Source organism: Branchiostoma floridae, chromosome 12 (genome assembly GCF_000003815.2).
Source record: "Branchiostoma floridae strain S238N-H82 chromosome 12, Bfl_VNyyK, whole genome shotgun sequence".
Taxonomy (NCBI): domain Eukaryota; kingdom Metazoa; phylum Chordata; class Leptocardii; order Amphioxiformes; family Branchiostomatidae; genus Branchiostoma; species Branchiostoma floridae.
In genome coordinates this window covers 14,492,110-14,508,051 of record NC_049990.1, presented here as the reverse complement: position 1 = coordinate 14,508,051, position 15,942 = coordinate 14,492,110, and the positions used below count along the sequence as shown (strand labels likewise).

The following is a 15,942-nucleotide window of genomic DNA, read 5'->3' as shown; positions in this document are numbered from 1 at the left end:
TGAGCATGATCACCATAAGGTACAGGCAAAACGCGATCACCTCCAGCACAGCCGCACGGCGTTTGCGATTCTCTGCGATCCTGGCTCTTGCTTCAGCCAAGACCGATTCATCTGGTAGTGATGCGCACCGCTCTTCATATGGAGCCTGGTGTAATAGTTATAATATTGAATGTGAACAGGACTAGACAGAATTATGCAAGAAGTCACATAATAAGCAAGGTCAATAACGACTGAATAAATCAATAACATGTGGGAGGATGGCTAACCGTAGAATCAGGAGTATATTATTGTGCCCGACCCATCCCCACGTAGCGCATCCAGCCAGTTGCACTTCCAGTCAAACGGTCAGGTTGAACTTCGTCAACCTGTTGGTAAGAGTATAACCAAGTAAATTTGACTCCTCACTCCTCTCTCTCTCTCTCTCTCTTGACAAATGAAGGGTCTTACATTGTCTGCAATTATTGCAAGAAAAACTACCTATTTCTGTATGCGAGATAGCATGTAAGGTTACCTCAGCATCGGTTTGAATGTATTCCTCGTCCTCTTCCACTGGCGCAGGTGATGGGTCCTCGTCTTCGATTGGTTTCTACGTTAGAAAACAAACAAAAATGTTTATGTTACTATTATCTATTCGTCTTTGATATTGATGTACTACTAGTGATGTATATCAAAACATTTTTTTTTTCAGTTTGCAAGAATGTTCTTTGAAAAATAATATCGTGCGTTGTTCTTGAACCACTGATAAATATTAACGTTAATGCTATTTTTGATTTGAGGGTAAAAGGATCCTAGGGAAACTATGTTAGCTTACCCTCGTCAACAGGGCAAACAGCATAGCGAGCAACATCAGCTTGAAGGGCTGCACCAGGAACAGGTCGGTGAAAAAAGACGTCACGAAGGTAAATACCCAGGCCTCTGCCTTCGCCTTGCCAAAGCTCAGCGTGTAGAGAACTGTGAAGAAGGCAGCCACGAAACTAGCAGACCACACAAGCATCCAACCTGCAATTATATTTCATGGTAAAAAAAAAATAAAAATAAAAGCTTATGTAGATTGTGAGATAAATACAATTACCATAAGAATAGACTAAATGTTGTTTATTCGCAAATATGGTTTCGGAGGTCAATATTTTTAATGAGACTTTCTTCACTCATCCTAACCTTTGGATGGTATATTTTTTTCAATCTCTATTCAAACATTGTAAAAGTTTAAGTCCTGGCAATCAACCTATAACATATCTTACCACAATCTAATGTTGAGAAAACACTTGAGGGGGGAAACGATTGTAGAATCTCTACTCACCTAAATACACAACCCACCAGGGGAGTGATGACTTCTTCTGAGCCACGACTTTGTCGTCGTTACCTTTGACGGTGCTATCTTCGGTCTGAATCTCTACTGCCGGCTTCACATTATTAGTGGCAACGTCTTTGCTTCTTCTCCTCAAATCCACGAATGGGGTGTTAGTTGGGCAGTAATTGTAGGGTGTGTTTAGAAAAACATTGCGCGGGATAGCTTCGTTGCTCTTCGGCGAGTCCCTTGAGCATGTAGGGGTACCGTCACTTGTTTGGGAATCTGCTTTCTTTTTGCCAGCGTCTGTTTGTGGTCTCTTCCCGGAGTTGCGAAAGAAGAAGACGATGAGAAGGTTGACTGGAAGGATGATAGCCGCGCTCTGTATGCCGATCATAAGCTGAAAAAGCAAGAAAAGATTATTTCGTAAATAATCACTATGTAGCTATTATGTTCTTAATGTCAGCAATTTCAATAAAAATACGATTTTACTACTGTGACTTTGAGTTATTATAACATATCTGCATTTCTCGATATAGGTTAGACATCCAGGTAATAAGATACGCCAAAAAAGTAGTTACTCAAGCAACTGGATACGGTTTTGGAAACGGTTAGTCGTTTCAACTACTATCCAATTGTTTTCGTCAGTGACACTGAAGCTTCGAAGAGATCTTGTTGGAGGGGTTTTATATATCCTAGCTGTGATCTGTAAAAGAGATCTAGTTTAAATTTCTAACTGTTTCCAAATCCAAATCCAGTTGCTTAAGTGACTACTTTTAAGCGTATATCTGCATCTAATTGCTCGTGATTGTTATACCTGAGGTAGAGAAATCGGAGGATTAATTTCTAAACCAGCAATCCTTAGCGGCTCGGGAGGGTCGAAGTCGTCCCCGCGACCGAAGAACATGATGTTGGTGAGCATGGTGCTGTAGAGCAGCGTCAGGCAGCAGGACAGGCGCTGGACACGGGTGAACGGGTGAACGGGCAGGGCGGCCGGCCACGGAGAACCACAGGTGACCATCGTTCATGTCCCTGGTTGGCATCAATTAGTGCCAATTAGTATTTAATCCCACAAAAGAGGAAATATATAATAACATCAAACATTTTTTTTTATTGCAACATTAATACAGTACAAAACATAGTGGCGCCCCCATTCAAGCACACAGGCTTATATTAAAGACACCACTGGACAAAATAACAACGCAACATAGGACAAAAAAGATGAAACGGGTACGGGAACGCCTAATTCTAAAAAGAAACGGACGGATAAACTTATGTTACCAATAGTAAATGATAAAGATAGTCAAAAGGCAATTTTAAAATCGTTTTGTTTCGGATAAATATGATTGAGTTATGGAGAGAATTTCGGAATTTATATCAGATGTCAGTAAAGCCGATCCTTTAAGTAGCAGATAAAGAAAAGAACTATCAGATAACGAATTTAAATATAACATAGGAATATTCAGGTTTTCAAGTCTGTCTAAGAGGAGTGTACGTTGTTGAACATGATTAGGACAGTGAAGCAGTCAAATATTTGCAATTTCTAAGGTTCGATATCCAGTCAAGCAATATTCAAAGAACACCCTCCGATTTAATTTGGGAATTCCATTATTATTTGGGAGTGATCTTCCAGATCTCAGCAACCGTACACCTAGATGGGCTGATATCGTAAGCTGTAAGTATAAATGATGTAAGAAATACGTAGCAGCCAATAACGACCCCCTGGGGATTAATCTAAATCGGCATAACTGTACATAATTATGCTTAACTATGCATAACTTTTGAGGGTTATGCATAATTATGCATAAGTTTCCAAAGTTAAGCATAATAAGCATAAGGTCCAAAATTTTGCATAATCATCAGAGCCCTTATGCATAACCCTTTGAACAAGCATAGTTATGCATAACCCTTGGAACCTTATGGATAAGTATGCATAACTCTTGGATAACTCTTGGAACCTTATGCATAATTATGCATAACCATTGGAAACTTATGCATAATTATGCATAACCCTCAAAAGTTATGCATAATTATGCATAATTATGCATAATTATGTACAGCTATGCCAATTTAGATTAATCCCCAGGGGGTCGTTATTGGCTGCTACGTATTTCTTACATCATTTATACTTACAGCTTACGATATCAGCCCATCTGGGTGTACGGTTGCTGAGATCTGGGAGGTCACTCCCAAATAATAATGGAATTTCCAAATTAAACCGGAGGATGTTAAAGACAAATCACACTCTATATACAACTATATAAGATATGTGATGATTTGCTCAACTGGTGTTGTTAGTTATGTATGCATTTACTCTTTTGCCAGTTTATTCAAGTGAAGCAGAAAAAAAAATAATGGACGTTGATTGAAATGACCAGAACTAATTTCCGTATTGTAATTAGTTTGGAAATTGTATTGTCTTTAACTATTGTTTACCTTGATGTCTAACCGCCATAATACCACAAGATTAATTTTGAATATTGATATTTTGGTATACAGCACTCTGGAATCTTGCAAAAGACGTTGTGATGATTACCTAGAGCTTTTGGCCAGGAAAACGTTTCGAAACTTGGTCATGTCCTCCAGGGACGCTGTGGGGATGATGCGGTGGATCTTGCCGTCATCTTCATTGATAGCGAGCCATCTGCAATGCAGATGCGTTTTCCAATAAGTAAAAAAAACGTCGTAACAATAATTTCAAGTTATTAGAATTAAATCAAGCCATTTGCATAGCGCAGATGGGATTTTCAACTAGGTTTCGTTGTTACCGGTGAAATATTATGTTATTCTGGAAATTTAATATTGAGGTATTCTAAATAAAATAAACACCTGTTAGCTAGGAAGTAGGTTGTTTCGTTGGTTCCTCTGTTGACGACAATCACTTGGTTAAGGAACCTATTATTGGAAACAAAAATACAGTCATTCATGATACAGCGATTAATGGTGGACAGAGTCTTTAATCTACATCACCTTTGAGCAATTATGCTTTCAGTCATAGGACTCCGTATGTGGAAATGCACGATTGGAATTTCTTGCTTTGCCTTTGGTATTCTAAAGCCGTAAGTTACTACATTCCCTACCACACATGTGTAAATTATTACTAACAGTGAATATCTTCTACCGGTAGATTCTCAGTTGGACGCTGTTAAAACATAATCAAACTTTGCAAGACCGTTTCCAGAGATCCCGAATGAAAAATCTACCTTATGTAGTGACGTATGATCAAGGACAATACAATGTCCTTAATCATACTAAAACACATCAAGGACAGTATATATGACATCATTGGTACAATCACTCGAAGACATCATGATGTCCTTGGTGCAATAAAGCGAAAACACATTAAAACTAAGGACATTATCTATATTAAGTATGCATTCTTTATTTATTATGTCCTTGGTGTAATTAAGTGAAAACACATCAAGGACAACATCTGTATAAAGTATGCATTCGTTATTTATTATGTCCTTGGTATAATTAAGCGAAAAACACCAAGGACATTATTTATGATGTCATTTGTGAAATGACAATGATTGTAAAATATTAACTAAAAAACATTAAGAACACTATAATGGCCTTGGTATGATCATTAAAAAATGCATTAAGAAAATTAAAATGTCCTTGATGTGAGTTGAAGTGAGAAATGGAACAAAAAGCATGAGTAGATCGTAATGGCTTATCCCTATGCTTACCATGCTGGGCTGTACCCGGCGTTGTTATGCCAGGCTTGCATGTGAGTCAGCCCCCCTAACGGCTGTTCCGTGGAGACCAGGAAAGAATCCACACTTCCCTTTTCGAACAGAATCCTATTGGGGTCCCTGAAAGTGATGGTTGGACTGCTTTCCTCAAATCCATGCAGGGCGATGGAAATCTGAAATGCACGTTACTGTATGTGACTATAGAAGAACGACAATTGTACTTGATACAATGCATGGCAACAACTATTACACAAAGTACAGAATAGAGGTATAGGATAAAGCTAAGCAACCTAGCAATAAGGGCTAACATAATTATTTGACATAGTATGACTTTTCTTAATTCAGTCTGTTATTTTTTTTAAATGTTTTATTGAATATGAGCATCTGTGCTTTTTGTCTGATGCTTTTTAAATGAATTTGAATAAAATGAAATAAAATAAAATGAAAACAATGAGTTTAAACTTTTAAAAACCCTACTTCGGCAGTTGTCCCAGCGTTGCCTTTAAATCCCGTGTACACCGTGACCACATACTGGCACTCTTTGCGAGGATTCAATCTATGGCCAGGCAGAATCCGAACACCTGCCTATGTCGTAAGAAAAATTGTATTAGTCGAGATAGATATGTGATACATTTATGATTCAACTGTAAAGGGAAAATAAATCCATTGCATTGCCATCGTGCCGGTGCTGCTAATACTAATTCATTTTGGTCCATTTTTGAAACAGTAAATCGAGTTAGTTGAGATTAACTTGTACTTTTTTTCTTTAGCAGTAATGTCTTAGACGAACACAGTAGAAACAAATGCACAGTTAATCAACGAAATTGTCTAAGTTCAAAAAATAATTAGATAAAGATACAATTTAACATAACGCACGCCCTTTCGTAGGCTGCTTGGTACGTAACGCATCGTTCAATTTGTATTTAGTTAGCAAATATGGACGATAAAAATAATCGTTGCCTTTTCTCCTTACTTTGGTCAGATCTCTTCTGTCTGCCTTCCTGGAAAACAGGAGGAGCAACAGATAGGACCCGAACACTGTCAGCACCAGGACGAGTCCGGCTGGGTTCTCCAGGACGTTCGCGGACAGGGCTTCCTGGATGTTTAGCGGATTCGGCGCCACGAAGCCTGAGAACTTGGTCAAGTGGTCACATCGACAGTGCATGTGCGTCTTATTGGACATCGCCCCTGCCTGGAAGTCAAAAGCACAAATACCAAGTGTTAGAGCAAAGATATATAGATGAAAGCAACATAGTTTGCAATGAACTGAATCCTAATGTGTACATAAAAAAAGTCTGAGAAACAATACTAGGTTGGTTATCTTGAGACTAGGCCAATAACATGTGTCCACCGCTACCTTCTTAACGCCATGGAATCAAGAACTCAAAAGACTCGTAACTAGTTAACTGTAAAAAGTTGATTGGTTAAGGGACTAGGTAAGAGGTATTATGATTTGGTGTAACATATACTATATAGTCATTGTTATTGGATGGATTCTAGTAATGATAGCTCAATGGGGATGATGAATACATTTAAAAAAACACTCTTGCACACGCATTTGGTGTATTGCTTATTGTAGATAAAAAATATCTCAACAAATTATATAACGTATTTGCAATGCCTAAAATTACGTACTTAAGACTTGTACTGATATTGGTCGTAATGTTGCTTAAGTGAGTCAGTGTAACGATATCTGTTAATAAATGAACCAATATTAGTCAAAGAGGTCTCTAGCCCTTTTTTAAATTTAGATCTATTGACTAACATGTATGGGATGGTGGTCAAAATAGCATGTTATAGAAAAAAAGAACCTACACTGCAGCCGTCGCTCTGCCACAGATGAATGGGTTCCTCAGCGAAATAAACACAGGAAGTCTCAAATACGGACAGAGTAAAGTCGACTACGTCTCCACTATCCACATCCGTCTGAGTGCCAAACTGCACTCCTGAATTGAAACATTAACATGATAAATAATAGAGCTTCTACCCGTTAGGGAGAACAATGTCTTCATCAAACCAGTTCCCCATTGCCTTGAATGCGTTGTACCATTAACATCAATCGCAAAACACTATTAATGCAAAACATCCTACACTGCGTACGATAATTATTAAGTTCACATTATTACGTACACGTACACAGCGAAATGCTTTGTGATGAATGTCTCTAACTTGTAAACGATTATTTTCTTGACCTTTGTTTTGATTTGCATAACAGTACCCATATGGATTTTTTGTTACCCATTTTACAGCAGTGTGCACCTAGTATCATAAATCTCATTATGCATCTGCATGTATACATATCAGCGTACCAACGTAATACTCGGTCATGTTCACCACGTCTGCGTCAGTAATGTCAATCTCATCCTCTGGAAGATGCCACATGTACGGGTCGGCAGTTAGGAACGTGTTGTTTATCCACTTAATGGAGAACAGTTGATCGTCTGGAACAGGCAGCGTAGTTGTCCAGTTGTACTGGTCTGTTGTAGGCGGCACGTGTTTGCTCAGGACAACCGTGACATTTTGAGGGTTGAGGAAACTGTTGAACTCTACCAAGATTCCGAATGACGACATGCTCTTCTTGGCGAAGATCTGAAATGTCTGTGATCAGAAAAAAAAGAATAAAGGGAATTGAAAAGAAATCATCAGTGCAAATAACAAAAAGCCCTACATGTGTACCCCAAATGACCTATGGTGAATTTATGGTTTATTTAGTCTGTCTACAACACTGGAACAAATTCAACTTCATTTTTATAACATTACATATAGTATAATGTTACACTACTCCCATTCCATTCTGGCTTGCTGCACACCAACTTATTATAATACTTTCGTTTTAAAGGAGGTAATGGTATTAACTTTTGTTCAAACCATAAAAAGACAAGGTTCAATATAGCCTCTACCAGGCTCCGTGGATCGGTGGTCTAATTGTAGAAATTGGACAAATAGAGTCAATAGTACGCTAGAGGACTCAGCAGACCAGAAGAGTCATTTCCAAGAAAAAAATATTCTGACCGTACCGAGGACTTCCCTAGCATACTATAGACTCTATTTGTCCAATTTCCATAATTAGACCACCGACCACGGAGCCTGGTATAGGCTAGGTTCAACGAACGTGGGATCAGCATACCGATAACTCCCCTTGTGAAGCTGCACTGTTAAAGATGTACATGGAGTCTTCTGGGCTTGCCATGCTCTTTCTCCGCGTCAGGATGTCGACGGGATCTCCCAGGTTGGAAACTTGAAGTGTTCGGTTTGCACACTTTACACTGAGCCCGGGGATGTCGGCCTGGATCTCTTTGGAATTATTGGAGTACTCAAATGGGTTGAAATTGGACTCGTAGAACTGTAATAAAAGGAATTCGCTATCAATCAATCAATGAATGAATGATGAATTAACCAAGCTACTAACGATTTAGAAAGGTCTGAATAATAACCACCAGGTATCAATGGAAAAAAAATAACCTTAGAGTGCAAGATGTAGCTATAAATATGACAAACTAGTGTCTTTGATTTGTTGAAAACATTCGAAAACAAATAAAGGAAAGATGAAAACTGAAATCATGCTTTACAAGATAATTTCTTGCTGTATTTTTGCAAGTTGGGATTAAGCATACTTACCTGTACACCAACGGTATCATCTGGAGGGCACTGATCTCCGATGAGTGGGGGGAGGGATGACACACGTATGAGGCAGTCACTTGCTCCTCCAACCTGGTAAACCTTTTCTGCTAGCACGCTTCTATTTTGCCGTTGAATCCTTATATGCACCTAATAGAAAAACATCAAATATATTGGATCAGGAATAGTGCAGCATTTAACATCAATCTGAGAAATCAATGTTAAAAAAATGGCTCTTTTAGAAGACAAAGTATTTACACATCGATATGAGCAAACATCTAACAAGAACCAGCCTGATAGTAGACGTGCCTGGATTCAAAGACACATGCAAATATACATGCCAACATACGGTTGTTAGTTCGCCATATTGTCATCGTATCCAGATATCCTTAGAGTAGATTTTTGTAGCTGTATAGGTTTTCACCTGTGAGGTGTAAATATCTGCAAAAATCTCATCATCATCTGGATCTGTGAACTCCGGCATCAAAGCGTTGAGCATGATGTCATCAAGCACGTCTAGAGCTTCAAACCCGACTGTCGTGGCGATCTTGCTCTGCAATGTCAGAAAAAATCACAACATAAATGTGCACCGCTACATAATGACATTTCTCTACCGACGTTTCGACAGCTGCTCTGTTGCCTTCGGTCTGGCAAAGTGACATTTTTTTTCATGCCACATTGTGACTTGATCATCAAGACAAGGATGCGCTTTCAAATGTGACTATTTTGCCTTTCACTTCGCTGCAATACAAATGACAAAGGTCACATTGCTAATGAATGTAGATTTATGTAGGGTTGGTAGAGAAAAGATACTGTCGTATTTTTAAGAAAATGATCAACCAGTCTGATAGAACATACAATTGCATGCATTACTCAATATCCATCAGTGAATGGGCGGTCTTTTAGATGGATGGTGTGTGGGATTTGACATGCATTATCCAAACGTTCACATTTATCCGCACTTACATCAATGAAAAGAACAACTAATGGAGCTAACATTTCAACATACAAGTATAATTAAACCATACCTCATTGTAAAGATAACAGCAAATCAAACATAAGCATTTAATAATGTAAATGTTCTTTTAGCTCATTTTGAAATACATGCCTCATGTCAAAAGAAAATAGTGTGTGTGCAAAACAAAAGTGACTTAGTTTGAAGGACATACCGCTTCTAAGACGTCGGAGTAAGTGATTCCTGCCTCTCGGTCCGATAAAGACAGGGTCTGAGATGCCATGAAAACATTACCCACCGCTGAGAACAAAGGTGAAGTTGTACATTAGAGTTTTTACGTAACATCAGGGACATTGTTCATCCCTTTACACACTTTTAATCACTCACTCGCCAACTCACCCACTCACTTACTCAATAAATCGCTCACTCAAACTCACTAACCTACAGCCACATACACTCAAAAATGTAATTCACCTGAAAACATAGAGCCGGCAGCTCGGTTCACGGCATCAACAGAAAGTATGGTACTGTTTCCCGACATCTGCCGTAAGCTCTCAAATGTGGACTTGAGAACGGATGAGGCAAGGACCTGAACAGAAGTATAAATCATTATTAGTTAAACGTAACAAACCTCTAAAGTGGATTTAACCTACTAACAAACGATATTTTCCATATACTGCAATCATGCCCAACTCGTATATCCATCTACGTACTATAGGTCAGTTTCTTTATACAGTATTCCAAATCCAAGACCAGATCACTTCAGTACAGGACTGTACTTTTATCGATAATATTTTGTCTTTCTGTACGTAGCCTCGTAGTACTATTGTCTGTATAGATATAAGTTGTTATTGGTTGCCATACATTGTATCTTATGCGATTGTTGAGCAATAAGATATTTATTCATGCAAATACAACAAAATGAGGCCTTTTTGAGTTATGCTTTCATCCACAGAACTACAAACTCACATGCGTGTTAAGAAACTGTACCGAAAATAAGTACATTTTGGGTGAAGGTAGTAAATTAATACTAACCATAGACTCAGGAGACAGTTGATCTGGGAATGCTGTAACAAGTAGCAGTACGGATGCAACTCCGTTCACGCTCTCATAGTCCTGTAAAGGTTGTTGTAACTGTGCCATAGCTGCAATAGTCTCGGTTATAGTCTGCAAATACATTGAATGAAGGTTTTTGTATTAGGTTTGAACTGGTAGAAGTCAATTCGCTATTATGTGTAATTGTCCCTGCTTGTATAGAATCCATTATCACCAACGCTGCCCGTGAGTCTGTGTAATGTTTTGTCACATTTTGTAATAAATTCCCTTTTCTGATGTCCTTGATATTCACCAGAAACAACTAAAGAAGTGACAACTTAAGCAAGGCTTTAATACTAATCACTACTAAAGGTAGCCTGTTTTAAGGCCGGAGTTTGCCGTTGTTGTCCACGGTTGTACTGCACGGTGTTGGGTGGCAGGTCTCATCACCCACCTTACACCTTACTTTACCCCGCACCCCTACCCCTAATATAAGATCATTTCTGCACCTGGTTTGAGTGAATGAAACAGTGTGAAAATTACCTTTCCCGAGGTAGCCAAATTAGTTAGTGGCTGTAATCTAAACCGTTACCTGAATAAAAAAAATGAAATATCTACTAGCGTTGCCACATGGCCCACAGCCACTTAAGACGTTAAAATCAGACTTTAGCAAATATGATTTACATTTAAGTGGCATTTGCAGTCGATGTCAAGCCTTATAAGATACTGACTTTGGCATGTTCCACCTATTTTTCTAGTCTAAATGTACATGTATTGATTTGTTCTGCCAGTTCATTCTAGTAAAGCTGAAGTAGATTGATGGATTAGAAGTACAGTCAAACCTGTATTAGGGGCCACCTATACAGAGGGGCCACCTGTCCATAGCGGCCACTTTTTGTCGGTCCCTTGGGTATTTTATCTACAAGTTGCCACCTCCATACAGAGGCCACCTGTCTATAGTGGCCAAATTTGTCCGGTCCCTTTAGTGGCCGCTATAGACAGGTTTGACTGTAATTTTACGTTATCATCTAACGGTTGTAGATATTGAAATGCATTCGAATAAGACTGACACATCGGAATTTCTTTCTAAAATGTATATCGTTGAAGAGGTTCGATTGTCACATATGTATACAGTTACTACCGATTTTCTTCCAACAGAAGCCGTTTCTCGTGTTCTCTCGCGAGACCGAGACCAGGCTATTCTCCATGACCAAGATGTGCTGTCAGACATCGACATTTTGTGGAGGTATATTCTTTATCTTTTAAACAGTCACTGTTGGAAGAAAATTGGTGGCAAATGTTTAAAGATGTTGTGCGCTTTCAAACCTCTGAGACGTCTTCTCCGCTGTCCGCTAAGACACCGAGAGCTCCTGAAGCAGTGGCAGCGGCAAGGAACGCGTCTTCTGCGCCCCCTACATCTATCATGGTGAAGAACGTGCCTTCTCCGTTATCATACAGCCCTGCCATGTAAGATGCCAACTGATCCAAGGAAGGGGTAGATATCTGAAAAACGCAATGCGGATGCATGTTCTCTTCCTGAATGCCCTTTCTTTATGATACAATTCCTGTGCTGGCTTTCTTGTACAATACCTTTGCTTAATGTTAATCTTAATGTTTTTTCTTAGTAGGCCATGTTGATTTTATCTTAAGGGTGCTTTCTGTGCATGCATTGATTTTCGGCCGTTTTCAAAGTAAAAAAATGGAATCATGTTATAAGTCGTACAAATTAGCGAACTATCTGAGAGTCGTGCATTTTGAAAATTATATCGAAAAATGTATACTCCTGGCATAAGAGAGAGAGTGAAAGAGAGAGAGAGACTCCTTTACGGAAGCAACAACAACGACGCAAGTTAAAAATTGTTGTTCTTACCTCGATAGGCTGTAGTTCAACTTCTGTAGATCGCCCGTCAACGGAGAACGCCCGCAGGACAATGATGACAGTACCTGGTGCTATGTCAACCATCGTCGTATATCCAACCTACCAATATGAAAAAAGGATAAGGGTGATTGGTTTTCGATATCCTTGCTATGACGTAGTGTTGGTTGATTACAGATAGCTTTTTTAGTATGTAACCAATCGTTCTACATTTTAGTACTACAGTTTCTCTTTACTATTTACATTATGTAAATAAGTACAGATGAAGGAGAAACTTGTCTGTGCTAGTAATGATATGTGTGCAACTACTAACGGAATACCTGGGCTGCAAAAAAACGTTGATACGGACATTTGGGACTCTATTGTTATCCGTTAATCAGAAAATTGCCATAATCAAGTCCAATATGTCTCTGGAGCCTTTGCCTTTGACAAATTTAAAATTGGGGTCTTTAGTCTATGATTTCAATTAGCATCTTAACACCTATTTTTACTGAGACAGACCAGTTGTCATACTTACCCAGCCGGTATACAAGGACATGATAAACTGTATCACTGTTGGCGGGTCGTCTCCAGGAAAGCGGACTGTCGGTGTGTCCACTCCAGAAGGTATAAACTCGTACTTCACCTCCATTTGAACTGGTCCGTACTCATCAATGTAGTCTGTGAAAGTCAAAACAAATGAACAGTTTGGTTTATCAAAAATCAGCGTGCTCACATCGTCATATTTCAAAAAGCTTTTCTAATTTCCTGAACATTTTATTTTCATCTCTCCTTATTTCTGTTGCTTAATATACTCTTGATCATAACAAGCAGAGAACTAAAGAAGAACAAAATACCTGATCTATTAAAGAAGTGCAAGCTTACATCGTTACAAATAAAGTTAAAGTTTTCTCCAAAAGAACACAAGCAATAAATTAACATTTTATTTTAATCTCTCATTTTTGTTGCTCCTCCCCTTCACGATGCTTGAGAGGTAAAGGCATTAAAGCCGTTTTTATTGATTTCCTGTGTCTCGTGCAAAGTCTATCTCTCTCTTTTTATATCGCGTGCACCTTTCCGGGCGGATTAATTTGATTCACTTACACTTTTTTTCAGACTCAGAATCCCTACTCTTATTGTGGTAGGGTCTCTAAAGTGCTCTCCTCAAACACCGGACCTCCATTTAATGTCAGATATATATGTCTCAAGTCGAAAATAGATACTCATTTACACGTGTGTGGAGTGAGAAAGTATGTGACACTGTGAAAAGTCTACCTCAAGGCATACACTGGAACCTGTCAGGCATCCGAACTCTGTACCTCCAGGTCTTACATTCAGTCTTTCCAACCGTAACAAAGAGACTGTGCTAGCTCAATTGTCTGCACCAATAGTTCCTAAAACTCTATATAATTTACGCCAATGTAGGTTATAATGTAGGTAGTAAGATATGCGAAAAAGTAATTACTCAAGCAACTGGATATGCTTTTGGAAACGATCAGATGTTTCAACTTTAACCCAGCAGTTCTCGTCAGTGACACTGAAGAGATCTTGTTGGAGAGGGTTTTCAATTCACAGCTAGGATATATAAACCCTCTCCAACAAGATCTGTACAGTGTCACTGACGGAAATTCCTGGGTGGTATTCAAAACGTCTGACCGTTTCCAAAACCATATCTAGTAGCTTAAGTAACTACTTTGAGGTGTATGTATGGTTTAAACATGTTCCATTGTTATTAATAATGTAAATTATTACCATCACAGGTGATACAGAACTTGTCCACCACTGCTGTGCCGCCGGGAGGAATGAGCCTGCAGGGCTCGGTGGATGGGTCCCCGGAGCTCCGCCAGGGGCTCAGCGGCACCCGGAACCTCCACTCCGCGATTCTTGGTGAGTCCGGACCATAGGCATCGTCTGTGAGCCTGATCGTGTAGTTGCCAGCCACCTGAGTAGAATAGAACAACATCAGGCTTAAGGTATTTAGATTGGCTAAATCGGCATTTTGGTCTTCCACTGTTTTCTCATTAATGAATAAAGAAAGAATTGAGTCATACCAAATATTGAAAGACGGGCATGAAAAATTCTAAATCTGATGTTTTGGGGCCACATTGATGATGTCATCAGATTTTTATTGCCCCTAATATTATTATTTTTTCTATGACAGAATGCAGCACTTTGGTACATACCACTGCATTGAAACTATGTTTTTTGTGTGTATAATGATGAGAGCTACAAACTCATGGTTGCGCAAATTGATATCTACTAACGGTCCGAGTTATTGATTTTTTTTAATCAGATGAAAAATATTTTCTAATTACAACAGATGTAATTCCATCACATTGCTAATGTCACCAATCACATTACAACAAATAATTCCTCATTACAAGCAACTATGACAAATATTATCCATTGAACGAGTTGTTTGTACAGACTACACACTCTTATTACGTTATTGCACATCCGATATTTTATCCCCTTTCCATAAGGATGGTGCATTTACTGCGCTCTCTATGCGACTTAAAATTTGACATATCACCCAACGATTTGTATAGAAAATAATATTTTTACATTATGTGTGTTTCGTTGTCTTCTCGGTCACACTTTTATAAAATACCCAGTGAAAAAGCGAAAGATACACATATCCTATTTAGGTCGCAATGACAGCGTAGTGCGACTCACAGGACAGAAATACTAGCCACCCTATGCCAACTCTAGTGACGGTGATAAATCCCCGTACATTAACCAGTTATCGAGATTGATTCAACAGAAAGTACTGATTAGTAATAGAAACGTACCCAGAAGACGTCTGGACGCACAATAATTTCCGTGTCAGAAGACCAAGACACGTCAGTATCGAAATCAAGGCCGGGGAACTCGGCAGGAGATTCCACCAGTGTCCAGTCTGTGGCCGCCGCGTCTTCCGTGTACAGAGCCAGCTCCTCAGACACCACGTAGTTTTGGGAATTACAATTAGTTCTGCATCTGTATTAAACGATAATACAGAAAAATAAGATTCTAACCACATATCAATGAAAATAACGTCTAAGTATTACTTTTGAAATGTAGTTGTTCTAATGATATTAGAAACACGACAGACGTATAAGCTAGAATTTAAGGGGAAACCATTATCAATATGCCCACTGCAGATCAACAAAAGCCACTAGCTATAGGCAGCACAAAATTGCACCACTAGATGTGTGCTCCCACCGCACTTATGTTGAGCTTGCGTCACTGCTGCGTTCGTTTACTGTGTCACCATTTTGCTATTTTCTCCGCTAGATTATTTATAATCGTAATACGTAAAAGTATGACTTATTTGACGACAAAATACACAACCCCGCAGTGACGCAAGTTTCACACAAGTGCGGTGGGAGCGCACCTTTACCCCTACACCAAGAGCTATTAACCACTCAAAAGTCTCAACTATAGTATTTCCAATGCGCAAGATCTCAAAGTCGGAAGTTTCTATGCAGTACCGAAGAGGCCCATTATCGTA

At 39.0% G+C, this 15,942-nt stretch overlaps 2 protein-coding genes across 3 annotated transcripts in view; both read right to left on the bottom strand.

The window, feature by feature from the left end:
- Window positions 1-266: 266 nt before the first annotated feature.
- On the bottom strand, window positions 267-5,133 carry LOC118428135 (polycystic kidney disease protein 1-like 2). Of its 2 annotated transcripts, XM_035838119.1 has the most exons (8): window positions 4,981-5,133; window positions 4,118-4,183; window positions 3,825-3,932; window positions 2,106-2,320; window positions 1,301-1,688; window positions 812-999; window positions 512-586; window positions 267-365 (listed from the first exon to the last, which is right to left on the bottom strand). In XM_035838119.1, the coding sequence occupies exons 4-8, from the start codon at window positions 2,307-2,309 to the stop codon at window positions 285-287; spliced, it is 936 nt and encodes a 311-aa protein (XP_035694012.1). In that variant the 5' UTR covers window positions 2,310-2,320; window positions 3,825-3,932; window positions 4,118-4,183; window positions 4,981-5,133; the 3' UTR covers window positions 267-284. The 2 variants fall into 2 exon arrangements, with proteins under 2 accessions (XP_035694012.1, XP_035694011.1); XM_035838118.1 differs by having other exon boundaries at window positions 274-586.
- LOC118427026 overlaps window positions 3,821-15,942 on the bottom strand; it is a 24,732-nt gene continuing 12,610 nt past the window's right edge. Inside the window, exons 13-30 of the mRNA XM_035836664.1 lie at window positions 15,242-15,428; window positions 14,202-14,391; window positions 12,988-13,130; window positions 12,465-12,572; window positions 11,921-12,097; window positions 10,595-10,726; window positions 10,034-10,148; window positions 9,774-9,859; window positions 9,029-9,157; window positions 8,605-8,754; window positions 8,114-8,329; window positions 7,296-7,584; window positions 6,802-6,932; window positions 5,960-6,178; window positions 5,464-5,571; window positions 4,981-5,159; window positions 4,118-4,183; window positions 3,821-3,932 (exon numbers count right to left, since the gene is read on the bottom strand). Coding sequence (XP_035692557.1) covers window positions 3,821-3,932; window positions 4,118-4,183; window positions 4,981-5,159; window positions 5,464-5,571; window positions 5,960-6,178; window positions 6,802-6,932; window positions 7,296-7,584; window positions 8,114-8,329; window positions 8,605-8,754; window positions 9,029-9,157; window positions 9,774-9,859; window positions 10,034-10,148; window positions 10,595-10,726; window positions 11,921-12,097; window positions 12,465-12,572; window positions 12,988-13,130; window positions 14,202-14,391; window positions 15,242-15,428 — 2,737 coding nt within the window. The remainder of the gene's footprint in view (window positions 3,933-4,117; window positions 4,184-4,980; window positions 5,160-5,463; window positions 5,572-5,959; window positions 6,179-6,801; window positions 6,933-7,295; window positions 7,585-8,113; window positions 8,330-8,604; window positions 8,755-9,028; window positions 9,158-9,773; window positions 9,860-10,033; window positions 10,149-10,594; window positions 10,727-11,920; window positions 12,098-12,464; window positions 12,573-12,987; window positions 13,131-14,201; window positions 14,392-15,241; window positions 15,429-15,942) is intronic.